The sequence below is a fragment of the Leptinotarsa decemlineata genome, unplaced genomic scaffold (assembly GCF_025532065.1).
Source record: "Leptinotarsa decemlineata unplaced genomic scaffold, Ldec_3_MD MMD2_P_RNA_scaffold_2, whole genome shotgun sequence".
In the NCBI taxonomy this organism is placed as follows: Eukaryota; Metazoa; Arthropoda; class Insecta; order Coleoptera; family Chrysomelidae; genus Leptinotarsa; species Leptinotarsa decemlineata.
This window is the reverse complement of record NW_027412529.1, coordinates 2,116,245-2,140,501: the sequence shown is the minus strand read 5'-3', so window position 1 is coordinate 2,140,501 and position 24,257 is coordinate 2,116,245. Positions and strand designations below refer to the sequence as shown.

At 37.6% G+C, this 24,257-nt stretch overlaps 2 protein-coding genes across 8 annotated transcripts in view; one reads left to right on the top strand and one right to left on the bottom strand.

The window, feature by feature from the left end:
* Nucleotides 1-7,293, bottom strand: part of LOC111506509 (serine/threonine-protein phosphatase 2B catalytic subunit 2) — a 306,256-nt gene extending 298,963 nt beyond the window's left edge. For 4 of the 7 annotated variants that reach the window (XM_023161593.2, XM_023161596.2, XM_023161597.2 and 1 more), the window contains exon 1: nt 7,128-7,292. In XM_023161593.2, coding sequence (XP_023017361.1) covers nt 7,128-7,176 — 49 coding nt within the window. In that variant the 5' untranslated portion in view covers nt 7,177-7,292. Of the gene's footprint in view, nt 1-7,127 lie in introns of all 7 variants that reach the window. The other 3 variants (XM_023161595.2, XM_023161594.2, XM_023161599.2) reach the window with 2 other exon arrangements.
* Nucleotides 7,294-8,298: 1,005 nt separating this feature from the next.
* LOC141487477 (uncharacterized) lies at nt 8,299-23,211 on the top strand. Its single transcript, XM_074186563.1, has 3 exons — nt 8,299-8,408; nt 22,280-22,732; nt 22,796-23,211. The coding sequence occupies exons 1-3, from the start codon at nt 8,299-8,301 to the stop codon at nt 23,052-23,054; spliced, it is 822 nt and encodes a 273-aa protein (XP_074042664.1). The 3' UTR covers nt 23,055-23,211.
* The last annotated feature ends 1,046 nt before the right edge of the window (nt 23,212-24,257 follow it).

Sequence of the window (24,257 nt, the reverse complement as noted above, 5' to 3'; positions counted from 1 at the left end):
GTACAGCTGGGTATCGTCCGCGTAGTGGTGTATGCGGCAGTATTTGACGAATGAATGAAAATCTGCGATGTACAAAGATAAAAACAGTGGGCCCAAAATTGATCTTTGCGGAACACCATGACTCAAAGCAAGGGTCTCTGAGTATTCAAGGTCATGAACCACTCTCTGCGTTCTTCCCTTCAATGCTGTTCGACAAAATTAAACAGTATTCTACCTTCAAAGGATGGATTAAAAGCTTTGGATGAGTAAACTGAAAATACGTGACGAGATTTGTCGAAATAATCTGTGCTAAACAAAAAAACTCGATAAAACTGGTTTACTTTTTTACAATCGGAAACAAAGGTTGACGTCGCTAGGTGTTGGTCGTCAGCTCATCAATTATGCATGGCTCATAGTGTAAATGTTGACCCAAAAAAATCATATCTAATTAATGAACTGTTTTATTTCCCTCATTATATTATTATCTTGATTACGCATTTGTGTAAACGCTGGTTTATCACGAAATAAAATTTGGTGTAACCTCGTGCATTGAAAAATCGTTGTGGGAAGAAAAAAATTAAGGTAATTACAAAACGAAAGGAGGCACCAGCTGAACTCCTAGATCTTTAGTCCTGCTATGGAAGTGGTGCAGAGGAATTTCAAAAAGGATCTGTCATTCTGACAGATTGAATCCAGGTATAACAAGGATGCAGATGCACTAAGTTTCCTTCTTTACAATTTGTAACTGGAGGTAGCTCTAGATAGAGGCTGCGATATTCGGCAAGTAACTATATCTACGAAGCTAATTATTTGTTGCCTTCCTTAATAATAATTTGTGAAACAGGTACAAAAATGTTGTTGATAGATAGATAGATATATTTATTTGACTTTACACTTGAATGTTTGTTGCAAGTCAGTTAAAAACATACACATAGGATAAAAACTATACACAAGTTAAATATATTGAATTATAAATTGTGAATAAAATGAAAGATAATTGTGAACATTACAGTCTAAAATTCTTGAAAGTGTCAAAAAACAAATATGTATAAACATGAGCTTCACATATCAGATGAAATAAAATCAAATCTAAATCGGCATAATTGAAATACTTCAATAATCCTGAGTACTATAAAAACAGTTTTCCAGGAGAATAGTTTCTGACTTTGTTTTTGAAGGAGCTTTGTTTGAGCACTTTGAACAAATCAGGAAGATGATTGTAGAGATTGATATTCAATGAATTTTTAATAGACTTTGTGAGTTTGTATCGAGGCTGCATTTCTGCATTTCTTGTAGCATGATGATGAATATCCTGATGCTGATGGATTTCAAGTAATTGACTATATCGAGTGGTCCAACGAAAAGTATGCACCTTGTTTTTTCTCTTTTTTTTGTAACTTAACGCAAAAATGCTCGGACAGGTCAATTTTGTTTTGAGGGGGACACATTTTAGATATATTTTTCTACCTGTGCCTTCAACCCCCTAGCGAGGGTGAGTAACAACCCTAAAATTTTAAATAGAAAGTGGGGTCGAGTGATATATCATTTGAAAGGGCACAAAATTCTCTTTCCAATGATACCTAATTTGTCGAATTTACTTGAATAGTTATAAAAAAAGCAAGAACATTTACTCGATATTTTTGGTGTTAATGAAAATGCGGAAAAAACGGCATTTTTATCACTACTACATTCCTCAATTTCTCTCGTGCGTTTTTTGATTCAAATACCAACAGCAGATAAGTGTACAAAAAGAATTTAGGCAAACATTCATTGATTCAGTTCGGTTGCTTTTGAAATTATTTCAACTTTACTGTAAAAATGGTTTATTCCATTCCTGAACGAGTTGAAATTGTTAAACTTTATTATCAACATAATAGTTGTGCTAGACTTACTGCTCGCCTCTTTAATAACAGTCATCCCGGGAAAAATGTGAATGATTCGTACGTTACCAAGTTAGTCCAAAAGTTTGTCGATACCGGATCTGTCTGTAATGTGAAACACCAGCCACGGAAACCGATCAGAAATGAAGCAGTGGAAGTCGCTGTTTTGGGACATGTTGAATTGGATCATACTCAAAGTACCCGTCAGCTTGCTGCAGCCTCAGGTGTCTCCCGTTCGTCCATAATACGGATATTAAAAGCCTATAAATTTCATCCGTACAAAATTAAATTAGTACAGGAACTCAATGAAGATGATCCTGATAGAAGGCTGCAATTTTGTGAACTGAGCCAGCTACTAATTGATAATCCGCACCTATCATTCAACACGTGCTTTTCCGATGAGAGTACATTTTTTTGAATGGAGCTGTGAATAGGCATAATTGTCGTTACTGGGATGACAGTAACCCATACTCATTCCGAGAGGTCCATACCCAGTACCCTCAAAAAATCAATGTCTGGTGTGGCATATTAGGTAGTCATATCGTAGGGCCACTATTTATTCCTGGGAATTTAACTGGCAAGGTCTACCTGAACATGCTTGAAAATACAATTGATCCTCTCATAACAGAAATAATTGAAAATGACCAAAATCATAATGATGATCGGCTTCATTTCCAGCAAGATGGAGCACCTCCTCACTATGTTGCTCCGGTGAGAGAGTTTTTGGACGACCGGTTTCCTGGACGGTGGATTGGAAGGAGACGCCCCATCGAATGGCCTGCCAGGTCACCTGATTTATCGCCTTCAGACTTTTTCCTTTGGGGACACTTGAAAAATAAATGTTTTGCTACGCAGAAGATCTTTGCCAACGAATTACAGCAGAGTGCAGAAGTATAACACCTGATATGCTACAGAATGTTAGGAATAGATTTGAACAAAATCTGTATTATTGTATGGAAGCAAATGGGTCACATTTTTAGCACTTGCTGAAGTTGGATTCTACTAAGTCAATAACACATTTCAAAGTACTGGGTTGTAGTTGTTTTTCTTCATAATACCTACATGTTTGAGTGAAATACAACAAATTAGGTATCATTGGAAAGATAATTTTGTGACCTTTCAAATTTCTTCCATTTTCCATTTAAAATTTTAGGGTTGTTACTCACCCTCGCTAGGGGGTTGAAGGCACAGGTAGAAAAATACATCTAAAATGTGTCCCCCTCAAAAGCAAAATTGACCTGTCCGAGCATTTTTGCGTTAAGTTACAAAAAAAGGAGAAAAGCAAGGTGCATACTTTTCGTTGGACCACTCTGTATATGAATACCGATGGTAGTGGTAGTATACCCATTTTTTTTAAAGCGGCTTACAGTGATCTCTATAACTGGCAGTCATCAATATTCCGACTGTTTTTTTCTGAAGTCTGAAGATTTTAATGGAGTGAGAGGAATTACCCCACAAAACTATGCCATAATACATATGTGAGTCGAACAAAGCAAAATATGAACTTCTCAGGGCGTCAAGAGACAATACTCTATTTTGCTGTCGAAAAGCAAATATACTCGTACACAGCTTCTTACTCAGTTCATCAATGTGTGCATACCACATACATGATAAACTTCGGTCAAGTCTTAGTAGTTTGGCAGTATCATCGCCATTTTCGGTGGTTTCAGTATTTAAGGTCGTAAAGAAGACGTTCTGGGTCTTGCTTTCGTTTAATTTCAACTGATTTGTTGTGAACCATAGAGACGCCTGTCTCAGAGTATCATCAGTAATTGATGGATTATTCGATTGTTTTTCTGATACGTTATTAGAGTTGTGTCATATGCGAAAAGAACACATTTACCTGGTGATATGAAATGACTGAATTCGTTGAAATATATCAAGAATAGCAATGGTCCCAGAACGGATCCCTGCGGTACACCATTCTTGATAGTTTTATTGTCAGACATATTTCCATTCACACACACACACACACAGATTGGGTTCTGTTACATAAGTACGACTGAAATAAACTGAGTGGTAGCCCCCTCACTCCATAAAACTCCAACTTTTTGAGCAGAACATCGTGCGAAACGCAGTCGAATGCTTTAGAGAGATCACACATGGTCAATATCACGTGTTCACCTCTCTCAAGACCCTCGATAACCAAACTCACAGTTTTTCGAATTGCATCTGTTGTTAATCTATTGATCTCCACAAATTTGTTATTGATGAAAAAGTTCATGAGCCCGTTCTTCAAAATAATTTCAAAGATTTTTCCCAAAACAGGAATGATTGATATTGGTCTATAGTTACCAACCAGAGACCTGTCTCCTTTTTTAAAAGAGGCAATACCTTTGTATATTTAAACATGTCTGGAAAACACCCTTTTTGTATACACGAGTTGAATAAAAATGTCATAGGACATGTACTTATTTTATTTCAAGTTGCCTAGTCAACCTGTTTTACAAGTACCTACAACTCTGCTTGTCTCTGTTTAAAATATGTTTAACCTTTTAACGTGTGATTCCTAACACGGTTGCAGAATCATCCCAGATGGTTTTATTAGTTTCGTATCTACCCTGGGAGATGGCATATCTACAGAATTCAATTTATTGATTAAGATTTCACAGTGTTCTCCCCAGGAAATATGTTCGTCTAGATATAATCCAAGAAATCGGACGGTCTTACCAACTGACTGTAAGTCTCCGAAATCAACTACACTAGCTTCTTTTTGTCTATTGTGAAAGCGTATACATTGTGTTTTATTTGTATTTAGATGAAGTGAGTTGGCTCAAAACCACTGAGCCATATCATTTCTGACCTTGCTACGCCATAGCACTTGATAAATCATGTGACATTGTTGATGATCAACAAATGTCTATTTTTCGTAAGATTTCTTGATACTGAATGTCAGATTTTTAGGGAAGAATTGCTAGCGATATTGCCGTTGAAAGGTTACACTCGAGGAGAAGATTTATTCAAGGTCATTGATGAATTTAGTACTAAATCTAACATTACTTAAGATAAAATGGTGTCGCTTTCAATTGACTGGGCCCAGTAATCACTGGCAAAGAAAAACGTGTAGTAAAGAGAATCAGGTATAAAAACTCAGGTCTAATATCGTATCAGTGCATAATTCACCAGGAAGCCCTTTGTGAAAAACTTAGTGCTACACTGAAAGAAGTAATGGAGAGCTTGGTCGAGTTGATTAATTTTATGAGATATCATTCTGCTCTTCAGCGCCGACATTTCAAGGAGTTTCTTTCTGAAAGCGTATCCTGACTTAACTGCAAAACGACAAAATGTTCGTTGGCTAAGTGAAGGTCAAGTATTTGAATGTTTCTGGATGATAAAAGAAGAAGTAACCTCCTTCTTGCAAAACTCAGATACGGAGGGAGCCAAATAGTGGCTTTTTCAAAAGATATTTTGAAATATTCAAACGCTCTCAACACGGAATAACAAGGAACTGGAAAATTAATATGTGATCTGATACAAAACCTGTCTGCTTTTCGTTGCAAGCTGGATATCTTTGAAAAAGATATTACAAGACAAGAATTTATTCACATTCCGACAATTCTTCAATATAAAAAGAACTCTGAAGAAGGCATTGCTGTGTTTGTAAAATTTCTGGCCGATGTTAGGAACGAATTTGCTACAAGATTCCAAGACTTTGCAGAGATGAGCCTATCTCTGTTTCTTGAATCGTCATTTGACGTTGATGTAGCAGAAGAATGGACAGTTGTAGCTGCCAAAGGCATTACTTCAAATAGAGATAATTGATTTGCAAGATGTGTCTTTGCAAATATGTAAAACGGTATTCGCTGAAGAATTTTGGACCAAACATGTTACAGAAGAATATGAAAATTGCAAGAAACTAGCTATAAATTTGGCCACTATGTTTGGCTCGACATATTTATGTGAAACATCTTTCCCAAAGATTAATTTTTTGAAAAACATATATCGTTCGAGATTAACGGACGCCCACCTAGAAGACACACTTCGAATTTGTTGTAACTCTCAAGAACTATAAAAACCTGGCTCAAGACCGTTGGTGTAATTTCTCACATTAATTTTAGGTCTTGTGTTTTATATTTCAGATTGATTTGAAACCAAAATAAAACCTACATAGTTAGCACTCAATTTTTATCCGTTGTTTTTTTCTGGATCTCGTAAACATTTTCCCACAGTTACCGGACCCCACCTAAAACTACTTGAAACTACTTGCCGACATGCCTCATCCACCCTCAGTCACCAGACTTGGTCCACCCACGACTATTTCCTGTTCCCAAGATTGAAGGACCGCGTTTGGAGACGATTGAGGAGTTGAAAACCTAATCGCTGAGAGATCTCAAAGACATAACAAAAATTGCATATCAGAACTGCTTCGGGACTACTTCAAAGGCGACAAAATAGAAATTAAATAAATAAATATTTTTTGAGAAAAATTAAAATTGATATAATTTTTTCAACAGACCTCGTACATTATTTTGTTTGTGAAAAGTGTGGCGTTTTGACATCTTCCAGCACTTCACTCGCATGTCAAAATTAGAAAGATTCGAAGCGTTTTGACATCTGCAGCATTTTTCAAAGGTCGCTTAATGAAATTGAAAAGATTCCTGTAGTTTTTCTTTTCTGATATGCGCTGTATAAACATTCAAGTAGAACAATTCTAAATTCGTAGAGAACGGTGCAAAATTTCTGTCGCATCTCCTGTGCTACCACAGCATAAACGAACGAAGGAAATAAACAATCCTAGAATGTTTGCTCGCCTAACCTAAAAAACAAATAAGAAAAAAACTATTTCCAACGATCGGGCAACCTGTTTGCTGCACCAGAATATTAAATGTTTTGTTTTCGTCGAGCTAAAATTAAACAGGTGAATAATTCACTAATAATTTTATTTTTAGTCCGGCCTAGGAGGCTCGGGCCAGATAACACACCGAGACGTAGAAGATAAATCGAAGAAGGCTGGGAGAAGAAGTTATCTGTCAACGTATGGATAATGCCTCGCAAAACCGTGAAAAAGTATCCGGCAGCGGCCTTTTGAACAGCCGCAGCAGAACAGAGGCCCGGAGGCCATGGCCGCCGTGGAGGCCCCTCGTGAGAAGGGGACACACGGACTTACCCCCCGTCTCACACCACAACGTAAACACACACTTCCCAAACGCAAAACTGTCACAATATCATCCTCGAATCGATAGTCATGGCGCCTAGAAAATCAATGCATCGATGCGCGAAACAGAAAACGGAGCACACTAGTTGAAAAATAGCGAACACCTCACTGACCTTGTATCATCCGCTGAGTGGTCGATTGCTTCTGGTTGTTCGAAGACATTGCTTTACTTAATTTTACGCACTTCAAATTAGAAACATCGGATTTCGGTGGCACAATTTAACACACTCGCCGTTCTTCGCAAGCTATATTCTACTCTCGAGAGGGAGCGACGAGCGCTCTACTCAACCCAGCCAGAGCTGTCGGCGGCGTTGCCGGTTCTACGCGGGCAGGGAAGTCGACAGGGCTGGCTTGATGCAAGTCACAGACGCGGACATGGATGAGTTCGTTGATTTTTTGTGGAGATGAGCGAATGTTAGTTTCGTTTAATTCAATGTCCATATGACACTAGTTGTTCGGAAAAGGTTATTTCTCACTTGTATCCGAATGTAACTTTACGCATAGATAAATCACAAATTTCACCTGAAATTTTCTTATTAAATGGGTTTTAAGGTTCGGTATGGGTTCGATTTTTCTGTATTATATAGCCAATATAAGCGGTAAATTGAGTCTGAATTATGGAGCTGGCATGATGAACAAGTTACTACACAATGTGAGTGTATATCTAAGATAGAATACGGTTTTAATCTATTTAGTTCAATAACAAAACGAATCTAAACTGGGAAAATCCAATTCCTACTGGAACAAGGAATGTATGTATTCCATTTTCATGGTACCGATTGAGAGAAAGGGAATTTGTCCCCTTTTTTACACAAGAAGGTGACCTAGTTTTCTACAATAATGTACCCGGCGTCATGGAAATGTTCATCAGAACGTATGAACCTGAGAAATGGAGACTTTTCATCGATTCATCTAAAAAAAGTTTAAAATTGTACTTCACAATGGGAACCAATTTGCTTCTGTGCCTGTTAGACACTCAGTTCATTTGAAAGAATGCTACGAAAATCTTGAATTTGCTCTTGATATACTCAGCTACTCTGATCATAAGTGGACCATTTGTGAAGATTTGATAGTTATTTCAATGTTAATAGGTCAACAAAGTGGCTACACTAAGTTTCCATGTTCCTATGTGAATGGGATAGCCGTGACAGGAAACAACACTATGTCAAGCAGGTGTGGCCAATAAGAAAGGGTCTTATTCCTGGAGTTAGAAATGTTGAAAAACAAAGTTTAATGGATCCTAAAAAAATCTTACTTCCACCACTCCATATCCAATTGGGTATAATGAAACAGTTTGTGGAAGCATTAGGCAAAGAAGGAGATTGTTTCAAGTATCTTTCTGAGAAGTTTCCTGGTCTATCCGATGCTAAACCAAAAGAAGGAGTCTTCGTTTGGCCTGACATAAGAAAACTCTTAAAAGATGAATGCTTTGCTACTAAAATGGAACTGAAAGAAAAAAATGCCTGGAATTGATTTAAACTTGTTATAACAGGCTTTCTTGGAAACAAAAAAAAAACCAAACTACAAAACTTTGGTTGCTGAATTGATGCAAAACTACAAAATGTTGGGCTGCAACATGAGTGTCAAAGTCTATTTCCTTCACTCACATCTGGACTACTTTCCCGAAAATTTGAGGGCTGTAAGTGAGGAACAAGGAGAACGGTTCCATCAAAATATAAAAGAAATGGAACGCAGTTACCAAGGTCCGTGGAATGTTAACATGATGGCAGACTACTGTTGGATGTTAAAAAGGGAAAATTCACAAGAACACAGCCGAAAAAGTACCAAAAGAAGCTTATTTTGTAGGCAAACCTTGCGTGATAGATAAAATCAAATGTATCAAATGTTATTTTTGAAATCAGCGCAAAAAACTACATAAAGATCAGCTAACGAAATCAAAACAATTCTTTTTTTGCAGACCTGTGGATCGGCATATCTTTAAAAAGAATTTTTGAAGTATAAATTGTATTTTTTGAATACTTGACAGGTACATAAGAGTTCGAAATTATTTACTTTTAATTATTTTAAAAATAAAATAAATACAACAATAAAAATCAATTGGCGCTCCGGGGCGACTTCATTGATTCCAGTGGCGCATTTGCTTTTTCGCGCTGCAGGAAAACCCGGAAAAACCTGCAGTTGTTTTTTTTTTGTTGAAATCTCCCATATTTTTGTTCAACGATGGAGAAGTATTTATTTAAGCGCTTCTTAATTTGAATTTGAATGAAACAAAGTATTTGTGAGATAACATCGAAATTTTTTATTCGTTTGAAAGACCTATTTTTTTCCAATATTTATATTTTATTCATAATTATCATTTGATATTTTTTTAGCAATTAGAACTATAATGAAACAATAAAAATTCAACTCATCAGGTACACAAATACATATTTGAATATAAATATCAAATATATTGGTACAGGAGCATGAAGAAACTTTCCTGCAGTTATCTCAACGGTGTGATTTCGTTCCATTTTTTTCTATAAAAGAGGACATATGCTTCTCCACTCACAACTGATTTTGGTGAAATTGGTGACACGTGTGAATAGTTGTATTTGTGCCACGTGCCAGTTTACGGGTGTCATGTCCGCTGTAAGTAGTCCCACTGTGATTTAAAAGTACATAATATAGATTATAACGATAAGAAGTAACATTTTCAGCTGCAAAATTATTCATATCCAATCCATCTAGAGGAAATTCGATCACAACATTGTCGTTGGTGTCACATGTCGTTGGTATCCAGGTCATTCAATTCGGACCATGACTGATCTTCATCTTCAGAGGTTTATTCATCTGAAGAAGCCGGCCATTTTGGCGAAAGGTTAGGTTACAGTTCCAAACCACGTCGGCCTTCAAACCCGAATGAAGATCGTAACACTGAAAATCTCAGCCGCGAAAGTCTTAACCAATTTACTCAAAGCTTTGTTACTAGTAAATAGGTGGGGTGAGTTAGTAATACAAAGTTCGACATTTGTTCTTTTGTTATCAATCAGTTATTGTGTTTTTTTTCTGTTTCAATTCAATTTGTTATGAAACTCAAATGAATGATTTCCTTCTGTATGAATTCATTTATGTTTTGCTTGCTGCTGGTTGGTCACATAGCAGAACAATGTCATCTTAATGGTACATACTATTTGATCTTATCGATGTGAAAAATCTATAACCGCACGTAAAACCGATTGCTGGCCGCCATACGCAAGCGACTGTGCGATTCTTTTCCCACCGGTTCGTTGTTATGATTTCTCGCCACACTGAGCTCGAATACCTATACTGTATACAGTTGTATTTACTACAGTGTGCATAACCTGTGTTTTACTAAATAAATAAGTTAAGGATGTAGAAAAGGATGTAAAAGTGAGAAGCATCCTGCAAAGAAAGCAAAATCACACTACACACACTATCGAGTTATCACTAAGCTAATTATATTATTTCATTATCAAAGTGTGTATTCATCTGTGCATTAAGTCCGCGTATATTTGGTCTGTCTCATGGGTCAGTGTTTCCTGAATTATCTTATCCAATTTTCTCCGCAATATCCTCAGGTTAACTATCTACTGATTCGTGAAGAAGAACATGTTTCACAGACTCTGTATCAGAACCATTTCTCAAGCTGCAATCGATCCCTCCAAGTGATGAAGGGTTTCGTAGAGGTATCGATTCGGCTCTTGCTTCATGCAGCTCTTCCACTGAAAGCTAACCAGAACCACGAGGACTGCAGCTCATATTTGGAGGGGCAAGAATGACCTGAGTCCATTGACCGCACTGAAAAAAATGGTGGATCAATCACTGGCGAATTAACCATGATAGGAGACTGATGAATATAGTGAAATTGGGGCAATTCATAATCTCATCAAACTTATGTGGAGGGGGAATAGTTCCAAGTACCGGAACAGCAATACCACGTTGAATAGCATTACTGATTATTTCTATGAAATGAGGTAGAACGGTAATCTTTCGTTGCTTGGCCTATTCTCCGTCCGAGTTAATGAGCGAATAACTCAGATATCTGCCAGGAGTCTCGTGACGGCTCACATTTTTTCTTAATTATACTCTATACCTTAAATCGAAATAAAGACCTTTCATTATTATTATCATTATTAATAATAATAGTATACTTAATCGTCATTTAGGATGAATCTTGTGGACAAAGCTTGTGAAAACTAAATATAAATGTAGGTATAGAAATTTAAAATGTGAATATAAAAACACCTTCAAAAACTCCAGTAATATTCTTTATAGAACTCTCGCAAATTATAATAGGGTCTATCAACCATGAATGGTTTTACTCTTAAGCTAAACATTTTGTTGGTCAAAAATGCCTGCCTTATATCTGAGGGCAAATGATTACTATTATAGAGAATATTTTTCCATCATTTTACACTTAACTCCACTTCATTAGCGTTTGCAGAACATTTGCTTTTAAAAATTGAAAGAATGCTATGTATAAATAATGCTTCCATGAAAATAAAACAAAATGTGAAGGGACTACGCTTCTCAAATTCTTTAACGATTCTGTTGTCAAATTTTTACCAGAGCATTCTGTGGTAAATGCCAAACCCTCATTTACGGAATCCATTTGAGAAGCAGTTTTTGACCCACAAGAAGTTATTACGTAAATCCCATCCCTAACAATTTCACACGGATTAACACAACATCAAATTTTGAACGCACCCCCTCATTCTAATATTGATCCTCCCTCTTTCCGCAATCTCATTAAGACTCAGATAAGCTCTTCACGATTCCTTTTGAAACGGCAACAGGTTATTATGGCATGTCGATAGTTGAAATATGTCACAGAGTGAATTTAGGATTCGTCCCAATCTCGCGGAAAAATCGAAGCAGCGGCAACCCTGGCCATCAGCTGAGCGCGCATATTCATCGCGTCGGATCATTGCTGCAAGCGCTTCACAGCAGGAAAATGAAAGCAGAGACTGCAGGACGTATCGCCATCTCGTGTACGGAGTTGTAGATGGAAAAGGTTAGCAGGCAAGAAAACTATTTGTCGGCGAACCTGGATTTTTGTATTTAGTTGTTCGCTAGCAGGTGGCAGAGAGTGTTGATTGTTTTTTTGAAATTGAAGGGATAATTTTTTGAAGAAATTTGATTTTTGGGGTATAAACAGCATTATGGCTTTCTATTTCTCAGTCATTGAACAACAATTGTGGGACACTTTCATAGAAAGGAGGAAAGGAAATGAAAACAACAACAGGTCTGCATTTTGAAACGTTTCAAAATTTGTTTCAACCGTTTTAGGTGATCCTAAAGTATTTTGGTGCGAAAAAAAGCGAATATAGCCTCTTTTTACCTCCACCACGTGAGGATTTTTTAACAAAATATAATGAAAGTCTTGGAAACTCAAAATATCATGAAAATTCATCAACTTAGGTTGTTTCGAAAGTTTCAATGTTACGTTTTTTATAGCTTCATATCTCAATAAATATTTATTCTATGATATAAAGTGAATTTCTTTAATGTTCCCCCCTTTTATTTTTTGAACGGGTCAACTCAAACGATTGAAAATTGGGATAATGAAATTAATGCATGAATACTTCATTTTGAAGTGGAATTGACAGATGAAACATTCAAGATGGCGACTGAGCGCCATCTGAGAAAAAAGATTAAAAGGAAAGGGGGGTCTTGTGATACATTTTTTTGAAGCTCCTGAAAAAAGCTTCACAACCTAGAATGTAATGTCAATATCTTGAACTACTACAAAATGGCGCAACTTTTAATAATTACCTGAATACATTGACATTTAACTACATAATATGAGGAAATAAGCTTGAGATCAGTTCAGAAAATGATGAAAATGTTTGTTTCGAACTTCTTGACATATGAACAGCCTATCCGATATTTCACGCTGAACATTTTCGAACATAGTAACATCAATATCTCTACAAATATTTATTATTCTCTGCCGTATATCCAATATTGAAACAGGTTTAGTTTCGTACCTTTTGCTTCAAATAGCCCCATAAAAACATCCAAAGGTGTCAAATCTGGCGAGCGGGCTGGCCATTCTGTAGGACCTCGACGGCCAATCCAACGACTGAGAAAATTAGTATCCAAATAGTTTCTTACTTGTCTGGAGTGATGCGGTGGTGCTCCATCTAGTTGGAATACAATATCCATATCGAATTCATTGGGATTCGCTTCGACGATTTCAGTGATGAAAGGGTCAACAGTAGTTTCCAGCATATTCAAATACAGTTCTCCTGTTAAATTTTGATCGATAAATAGAGGTCCTACGATATGGTTTCCAAAATTCCTGCCCAAACGTTAATTTTTTGTGGATATTGGGCATATGTTTCCCAGAAAACGTGAGGGTTGGTGTTACTCCAATAACGGCAATTTTGACTGTGAAAACTGCCGTTAAAAAATGTACAATTGTCACTAAAACAAATATTGTAGAGATAGGTAGGATGCCTTGCAATGGTTTCCGTTATGATTTCGCAGAATTCTGTTCTTCGATCAGGGTCATCTTCAGTTAATTGGTGTACCATTTTAATTTTGTATGAATGATACCTATTCCGCTTCAAAAGTCTCCACACAATAGAAGGAGACACCTCACAAACATTCGCGACGGAATAAGTAGACTGTTCAGGATTTACTACCATCTCACAAATTATTTGTACTTGCTGTTCTTCCGGAATGGACGGATGACCTGGGGGCTTTCTATTATGGATACAAGTTTCCCCAAATATTTTCTACAGATAGGACGATTCGAAAACGTTCATTGAAAATTCTTTAGATCGCACCGTAAATAAAAATCGCTTCCATTTTTTCTTCCATCGACATTCATCTTTTTGGAGAAAACCGATGCCTGGGTTTTTGTGGCATTGAATTGAACCCGGCTACTTTCACTCCACTTCGAAATAACTTCCAGGTCCTCATTAAGCTATGCAACCTCCTGCTGCAGGTGAAGATGTGCATTCGCAGCCGATGTCCTGGAATTCAAATGGAATGACGAGACAAGTGTGCTGTTGTAAGCAAAGCAAAGGATCCCAAAATGTTTTAATTTACTATTAGGAAACACTCGTCACCTATTGTCCCACACATGTCGACCAAAATCAATTATAACAATATAAAATATACACGTCCATGAAGGATATCTTATGAATGTCCACGGAGAGCATCTCATGGACGTCCGTAATGGATATCTTATGGACTTACCTCACGAATACCCTATGGATGTCCATGGCAGATATCTTAAAGACGTCATTTGCGGATATATTATGGACGTCTTTCACGGATATCTTATGGACGTCCAAGTTGGTGGCCTGAGGATATCTTATGGATGTCCATGAGATATCCTTTGGATATAAATTGGATATATAATGGATATTCATCGTACATCCATAAGATATCCGTTGTTGTATGGGTACTATATTGAAGTAGTTCATCGGTTTTTTTCTCGGACAGTTTCCTAATGAAGGTTCTACTGTGTTTGTTGCCAGGTACTTTTGTCCAGCACTCTGTGTGCTTCTTATTGGTCCGCTCATTTCCTTGAGGTCTCAATTTAATAAGCCTTACACACTGCAAGATAGCATACACTTCCGCCTGAAAGACGGATATGTATAGTCCTAGCGGATAACTGTAATTTAAATTTCTATCCGCCCGGTATATTCCAGCTCCCGTTCCATGTTTGGTCTCCGATTCATCTGTATACCAGGTGTTTTTTCCAAACATGTTTTCGGGATGACTAATGGTCGTCCACTCTTCACGACTCATGATTTTAGCCGTGAAGTTTGTGTTAGGCGTGTACTTCGGTGTCATGTGGTCCGTGCACATATTAAATATGTGCTCCTCCACTTGTTCCAAAATTTCTGTTTGGTCCGATCTTTTATAGTTCGGTGGGGTTTCCAGTCTGAATTGGCTCATCCTGGCCTTCCCCATTATCACAAGGTGTAAAGGAGATAGATTCAGGAGTGTCTCCAATGCCGCTGTTGGGGTAGTTCTCATTGCTCCCGTCATTCCCAAACATGCAAGTCTTTGCACCTTGCCTAGTTTGTTGATAGCGGTCGCTTGCTTCATTTTTGACCACCAGACCGGAGATGCGTATGTTATCATGGGTTTAACCACCATCATGTATAACCAATGTACCATGTCTGGTTTTAGCCCCCATGTTTTTCAATAGGTGCGTCTGGCGAGCATCAGTGCTCCTTTTTATCCTGTCCAAGTGTTGGTTCCAGGTCAGTTTGGAATCTAGCATTACTCCCAGATATTCAACCTCCCCCGACACTTGTATTTCTTCACCTCGAAGTTTTAGAGGTTCGAGACCTTCCGTTTTAGTCCTCTTGGTGAATGCTACTATGGTCGATTTGGATGGTCTTATGTTAAGCCCTTCTTCTTCGGTCCATCTTGTTAGCCCAGTGCTTTATACTCAGTGTGGTCTAGGAGAAATAATAGCTTGTCCATTACAAGGTTCCATAACAGAGGGGATATGTTTTTCTGTTAATACCACGTTGATCAGCAAAAAAAGTACATCTGATTCGAATTCGTATCTGCAATAATAAAATAGTTAGCAACAGTGTCGACTTGACTTTGATTACACTCTGTATATCTACAGCCCCGTGCGTTCAGAAAATGTAGATAAAATTCACCAGCAGAAACGATAACTACCTAAACAGTACCCACTCAACATGTTATCAGATATCATCCATCCATGAGAATTATAAATTCTCCCTAATCCAATGTAACTCCTGAAGATTAATGATGTTATATCTACGTTTACAGAGATTCTGTTAACTTGACAATGTTTGATAAAGTCGTATTAAATGGGAAATTAAATTATTTGGGAAACAAATGATCTCAAATCCGGCGAAATTCAAAAGTTCGATACACACAAAAATTTCAAAGGGTCTGTGAGAGAGGAGTAAGACTGAAAATGGAAGAAGCATTACAAATTCGACAAGAAGGAGGTGACACTTGAATGTTAAAAATCAATGGGAAAAATATAAAGTTTCTTCGGAAAATGGAGTCAACTGGTCTGCAACGAAATCCTCCTCCTACGGAAAATTACATTGTAAATATGAAGATTTAAATGCTTTGAATTTGTTCCCGTTGGTCGACTGTTTTTATCACGTCTAGATTTTGTGATATGATTATTTTCGACATATCATGAATTTTAGTTTTTTGAATTAGTTGTAAATGTAAATATTATGAAAAGCTTGAATTGAAAGTTGCATATTTTTAGGAGAGATTAATTTTTGTGAAAGAGAGGTTTCGGCTTTCTAGTTCTCCACCTTTTCATACGAATAAAATGGGAATCTCCCACTTTTTTTTAATTAAGATGATAGAGTGTCCCCAATTCCTCCGTAACGAATATAACTCTGTACATATCAGAAATACGGACGGACTGTGGCTGTTCATCGTTTCGAGGTTCAACTCAGTACACCTCGAACTTCACTGTTCAAAAACTCTTTCATTTTGAGAGCTGCGTTCATGTGGGAAAACTTCCTGAGAACGCTATAAATTATATTTTTATTATGGCTCCGATCTGGCAAACAGCTACCAACCAAATATTTATAACGATGGATATTTAGCACCTATTTTGTTAATAGATTTATTCTGATTTCAGACTTATTGAAAGTCATTAGTAGGAGATTTGAGCCGGTTCTAAGCCTCCCCCCACCACTATGACGTATTAATTGCTTTTTTATTGGTTGTTGTTTGGTGAAGTCAAGGTGATGTGACCTTGAAGGGTGTGGTGTATGGATCGTTCAGAAATTTTTTCCCGGTTCTAATCCTCCCCCCACCAATATGACGTGTTATTTGCTTTTTTTTGTTGTGCAGTGAAGTCAAGGCGTTGTGACCTTGAAGTGTCTGGTGCATGGATCGTTCAGATTTTTTTTTTTCATATGAGATTTTGTGTGTGTATGTGTGTGTGTGTGTTAGAGAATGCACGGTACAGGGTTTCATCATGTGCTTGTTTGTCTATGTACAAACATACGTCTGCATACTTCGAAGATCCTCCAAGTAATGAATGCTCCATCGGTGTGAGGGCACCAAGTTAGTAGTGGAGTGACGTCACAGCAATAACCGTTCAACGGCTAGAGAGCGACATGTTCACTCCACGACGTGTGGCAGAGTAATGCGTATTCATCGGTCTGCTCTCACCTCCCTCGATGTAGTGAAGGATGTGACGTAACGCCCCAGACTCGCCATCAATGGTGACACGCAGGCGGGCGAGGACTGTGCAAACGTCTGCCCTCTCCGAGAGCGCAACGATCACTGCTTGCTCGTGCCGGCAACTCGCATCAAATTGGGAGATGGGCTTGGCTGTGACGTCAGGCATCTCTAGCGGATGCATCGAAGTGTCCTTACCTACCCTCACTCTCTACGGTGATGCGCAGGCGACGTGGATTATGGTATTTAAGAAGCGGGCGAGTGTTGGTTATGTCAGTTTCCATCGAGTGAGTTAGTGAGAACATATCATAGAAAATGTATTCTTGTGAATGTGGTAAATCTTTTACCCGTAGTGACAACCTTCGTCGTCATCAGCTCCAGAGTTGCCAAGGAGGGCCATCAGTGAAACGAGTGAGATTAGATGACGCTGCAGCACCTATGTACACATGTAATTGTTGTAATGTGATGATTCCATTGACTCAAGTGAATTCTCACAATAGAACTCTACAACATAAGAATAATACATGTGTTCAATTCAGTGATGGTGTTCAAATTATAAAGAGCGCCTTCAAACGTCGGATTGCGACATACAGGGTGCAGAGTTCCATTGTTTCCACCGATTACATGTTATTCTTTAATGAAATCAGGCAGAAAGTTATAGAATTATTGGAATCGGCCATCAGGGTTCACAAAATCATCAAAGTGAATATGGAAGTATTTGGGAGTTATATTCTACAAACACAAGACCTGAAGGAAACCAAATCATTTAATTCACAGAATAGAACAGTTGATCAATCTACTGATTTGAATTCCTTATTTGATGGATTTCGAAATGGGATTATCGCTCAAACTACAGAATTCCAGGAACGTGATTCAGGTAAACATTTCTACCAAGTTTTAATTGGATGGATTAGTAATATTGTTATGTATTTAAGGTTGGACTTGTGAAAAAATCATGTTTCTGGAGTTGAACATTAATAAATACAGCCCGCTCAGTGGATGTTCATATGTGAAGCTGCCTGAATGTATTGAGCGTAGGAAGGCCGTGGTTAATGTCCGTAATGAAGATCAGCATTGTTTTGCATGGGCTATCACTTCAGCACTACATCCTGCAATCGATAGAACATCAGAAGTTTCATCGTATCCACATTTCAGTACAGTCATAGATGTAACAGGTATGAATTTTCCGGTAAAGTTGAAAGATATTGTGAAATTTGAAGACAAGAATGATATTTCAGTTAATGTGTACGGTTTAGAAAGTAAATTCGAGAAGGGTAAAATAATGTATGAAATAATTGGACCATTACGTTACTCTCAGAGAAGACTTAGAAGACATGTCAATTTGTTACTTATCACAGATGATTTCGGTAATAATCATTATTGTTGGATCAAAGATCTTTCAAGATTAGTTTCAAGCCAATTATCGGCTCATGAACATAAGAAATATTTTTGTGATGGCTGTTTATTATATTTTTCTAATGAACAATTACTATTACGTCATAAGATAAATGATTGTAATCACTTGAGTACTACAACACCATCAACCAATTTCAAAGTCAATAAATATGGGAAAACGGTACCTGAAAATATACTAACTTTTGAAAACTTTGAGAAACAAATGAAGGTACCATTTGTAGTGTATGCAGATTTTGAATCAGTACTGAAGCCGATTCAAACCACTAAACCAAATCCTGAATACTCGTATTCGATCAAGACATTCAAACATGAGCCTTATTCATTTGCTTATTTGATTAAATGTTCATACAATGATGATTTATCAAAATTTGTTTCGTATAGGGGTGTGGATGCAGCCCAAAAATTCGTTAGCAAAATCGAAGATGATTTGAAAAATATTTATGAAAATCATCTCAGGTTTCCTATTCCTATGGATGTACAAACTCCTGAGGAAGAGGAACAGTTTGCTTCTGCCACAAATTGTGGCATTTGTTCCAAACAATTTAATGATGGCGAAGTCAAAGTGAGGGATCATTGTCACCTCACAGGAAAAAAAAGGTCCCCTGCTGCTCATTCATCTTGTAATTTGAATTTTAAATTGCCAAATTTCATTCCTATAATTTTTCACAATCTCAGTGGATATGATTGTCATTTATTCATAAAGGAATTGTATAAAAACAAAGATAAAGTGGATGTCATCCCACAAACTAATGAAAAATATATATCTTTCACAAAACATCTCTTTACACACTCCTATACGGATAAAGATGGTAGGGTGAAGAAGAATTATTTGAAAATGAGATTCATTGATAGTTTCAGATTCATGCCTAGTTCTTTGGAGAATTTAGGTGCAAATTTAACATCTGATCAGTGTATCGAGATGCGCAAACATTTCCCACAAATTGAAAATTTCAATTTGATGAGAAAGAAAGGTGTATTTCCCTATAGTTTTGTTGATGACATCGAAAAACTGAATCATCCAAGACTTCCAACCAAAAATCAATTTTATGATAAACTCAATTGTGAACATATATCAGATAATGATTATGGGAGAGCTCAACTTGTTTGGAATTTATTCGAATGTCAGGATTTGGGTGAATACTCTGATTTATATTTAAAGTCAGATGTGTTACTATTATGTGACATTTTTGAAAACTTTAGAAATATATCTGTTGATAAATATAAATTGGATCCGGCACAATACTTCACTGCACCCGGATTATCGTGGGATGCCATGTTGAAATATACTAATATTGAATTGGAATTACTAACTGATATTGATATGGTTCACTTCTTTCAAAAAGGTATTCGTGGTGGAATAAGTCAATGTAGTGAAAGGAAACATAAAGCAAACAATACATTTTTACCGGATTATAATCCAAATGAACCATCTTCATTCATTTCATATTTGGATGCAACAAATCTATATGGTCACAGCATGTCGCAACCATTACCAACAGGTGAATTTTCATGGTTAGCACCTCATGAAATTCTCAATCTTGATATAATGAATGTGGATATCGATAGTCCTTATGGATATGTATTGGAAGTGGATATACATTATCCCCAAGAACTTCATGATAAACATTCCGATTTACCATTCTTAGTTGAACGTTTGATACCTCCATATGCAAAATCGAAAGTTCCCAAATTAATTCCAAATTTAAACGACAAAAGAAAATATATTGTTCACTATAGAAACTTACAGCAAGCTGTCAATCATGGTTTGATAGTGATGAACACACATAGAGTATTGAGGTTTAAGCAATCATGTTGGATGAAGCCTTATATAGATTTGAATACTGAAATGCGTAATAGGTCTAATAACAAATCTGAAAAAGATTTCTACAAACTAATGAATAATGCAGTCTATGGAAAAACAATGGAAAACGTAGACAATAGAATTGATGTTAGACTCATTACACATTGGGAAAATATAAAAAGAACTATAGGTGCTAGTTGTCTCATATCTCGACCAAATTTTAAAAAATGCTCTATTTTTACAGAAAATTTTGTTGCCATTCAATTGGCTAGAGTAAAAGTTCATTATGATAAACCACTATATTTAGGATTTTCCATTCTAGAATTATCTAAAACAGTTATGTATGATTTTTTCTATGGATGTATCAAACAAGAGTTTGGAGAAGATGCGTCCTTACTCTACACTGATACCGACTCCCTTATTCTCAAAGTAAATACAGACAATTTCTATGAATTTATCAAAAATAATATAAATAAGTTCGATACATCTAATTATAAAATAGGAAACCAATTCAATATTCCAGTGACAAAGTCAGTTCTGGGTAATTTCAAAGATGAATTCCCAAATGATCCAATAATCAGCTTTTACGGTACAGGTGCTAAAGCGTATTACGTGAAATCTGTTGATGGTGAACTGAAGAAGGCCAAAGGTGTGAAACGATCTGTTATAAAGAATGAATTGACATGTGAAGACTATGAAAAAATCATTGAAGAGGGAGGTATGATATTCAGGAAGATCAACTCGTTCAGAAGCGTATTGCATGATATTTACACTGAATTGAAAAATAAAGTCGCTTTATCGTATCATGACGACAAGAGATTCATCATTCCGAATACCACTCGAACTCTTCCATGGGGTCATAGCGATATAGAATTTTATCGAAATGATCCTAATGATAACATTCGTTGGGTGTCTGAAATCGTTCATTCTTTTTCTCAAGAGAGCGCCTTAGACCAACTAATCAATTTGTTGACTGTAGAGATGAATAATTGAATTATAATTCGAAGTATTATTGCTCATTCCTTCAAACCGGAACATTCTTATTTGTGATTATTTGTGATTATTGTATTATGTATTGTATATGTATCACTTTTACCAAGTTACTTAGATGAATAAAAAATGATAAAAATATTATTTGTTTCATTTCTATTTTCCTAACCAATTACTGTAAAGTATATAGCATAATGTAAATGAAAGAAATACCAGTTTGAAAAGAATCATCGTAGAGTGCACAATGTCTAAAACAATCGATAAGTTTGGTAGAAAAAGAAAATTGGGTGGTAATGTCATTCGAGGTCCTCCCGGGATTGGTTTTAAATTAACAAAAGATGGTCATTATGACATGCAAAGAAAAATATTGAAAAATATAAGCGAACCAATTGACAAGAGTGATTGTGTAACTGTATCATATCTTGAGGGGGAAATTAACGGAACAAAGGAGGTTATACTTCTAGCCCTACAAGCTGCAATACAATCCACAATAGGTAATATTGCTCGCGATGCCCGTCAAGCATTTGACGATAAAATTGCAGAGGCTCGGATAACTTTCACTCGTAAATTTGACAAACTTACAAATGATGTGGACATAAAAATGTCTGACATAACAGCGTCTACAAATAAAAAATTTGATGCTATGTCAAACATAACAGGGACTACAATGAAAAAGTATGATGTACTAGAAGAGAGAGTTGAAGTTTTGGAGAAAAGCCATAAAGTCAGGCCATCAGGTGGACTGGGATATCCAGGACTGGACATTGATCCAAATGTTAGAATAATAGAACCAAAACCAAAACCAACAGATGACGTATTAATTGAACCAACATGGTGAATTTACTCCCGCGTTAGGTTAGATTAGATTAATACATACAGTAGGTTAGGGTCATAGGTGTTAGGTTAGGTTAGGTTTCACGGCGCGCGAAGCGCGCGGGTGGGGGTGGGGGGCGGCGGGGCGCGCGTAGCGCGGCCCCCCCGCCCCCCACCCCCCACCCCCACCCCCCCCTCCTCCCCCCGGGGTGGTGGGTGGGGGGCCACCGCGCCGGCGCGCGAAGCGCGCCGGCGCGGTGGCCCCATTACGCTCGCGCCGGCGCGCGAAGCGCGCCGGCGCGAGCGTATCGAATTGGGGCGTAAGCCGCGCGGAGCGCGGCCCGCTTTCTTCCCACCATTGCTCACCCCGCCCACTTCCTACCATTTCTCGCCCCACCATATTCCAACCATTGCGCATGCACGCCCCCACCTCATTCCCTCCACTCCCAATGATGTTGATACCCGAGGAGCACGTTCTTCTACATTCAGTACGACAACTCCAGTCATCCAGAGCAGTCCAGCCATACTCAACCAGAAGCAGTGTACTATACGACGAGGAGCTAAGTTTGAGTAAGTTAACAATGTACTTTAATTTTTTACATCTACTAACTTTGTATTATTTTACATTTTTAGAATGGCATCCAACACTCAGGAATTAAATAACGCTGTGGCATCTATCATGCCTATGACAGAGCAGGAGAAGGCATCCACTTCGCGAGTTAGGTGCAGATCCACCAGCCCTGACTTATTCGAGGAGGAGGAGGAAGTCAGGCCTGTAAAGAAGGTTTGCCAACGACCTGCAGCGAAGGTTGGTCCTATTTCTAAGTACCGAGCTACTTGCAATAGGACTAATCCTTATGCAGGTAGTTGTCGACCGCTCCAAACAGCTTAAGGCCCTCCACACCACCCGCAGCAGTAGTGGAACAACCTAGGGCGCCTTCTCCGGAGGAGCCACCAGTTGTATTGTCCCCATCGGAGGAGGCTCCCATCGTATTCACTCCGTCGGTGGTGCCGCTTTCGCCGATGCTGGCAACACCGGTGACGAATCCTGAAGTGTTAGTGCCACAAGTGCGACAGCCTATCGGAGAGGTTAGTGAAATGTTGGACAGTTTTCTACAGAGATGTAAGGAAGCAGAACATGCTTCTCGAGCTAGTGAGGCCGCGTTGGTTAAAAGGAAGCGCGAAATGGCTGAAATTGTTAACCGACGGAGGGAAGCAGAAAAAGTAATAGCCGAACTAGATCGGAAGTATGCATCTCTGGAGAAAAAGTGTGAAGCAGATACCTCTTCGATAGAGACTTATAAAAAGTTAGTGACTTTCATAAAAACTTTCCCATAGATTAAGTGTAAGTGTAGTAAGATTAGTTTTAGGTTAGTTAGGAATATTTAATTAAGATAGTTTTAAGTTTATGTTTGTAATTTTAGGAAATAAAAATAAAATAAAAAAAAAAGAAGTGAAATTAAGGGTGTACATTGTTTTGGTTTGGTACACATTGAACAATGCGATGGTTGGAGCATTTTTCTTCACTTCGTCTCATTATTATTTCCTTTTTTTTATTTCAATTACAAGTTCTTCTATGCAAATACCTCACATCAATTTTTGTGTTCTCTAATCTATTGTAAATAATCTCTTGGGAAGAAAATATGTTTCATAATGAAATCAATAAGTATATTTCATATAATTCATATAGTATTTTCAATTTTCTCTTTCATGGAATATAGCTCATGTCATTTTTGAAATTCATTCCCACTTAATCCCCTCTCCTCCCCACTCCTCCCCCACTCCCTTTCAAAAGTATAAACGTAGGAATTATCTGTTGGAATATTCAGTTGATCAGCCACCTTCAACATGGAACCTGATTCAACTACTGAGCCGTACAGTGACCCAGCGCATCAACATCCTTACTGGGCTTCTATCCATGAAGGTTTCGTTACCTCCACGACGGCACCTCACTCGATGGATTATGATGACATAATTTATGATGATCGGATACAAGTGCTTCACGTTACTGGAACCGATCAAGCGGACCTGTCTGATGGGGATTATCCAGATCCCTATGATTGGCGGAATGATTACGAATGGGATACACAGTCCG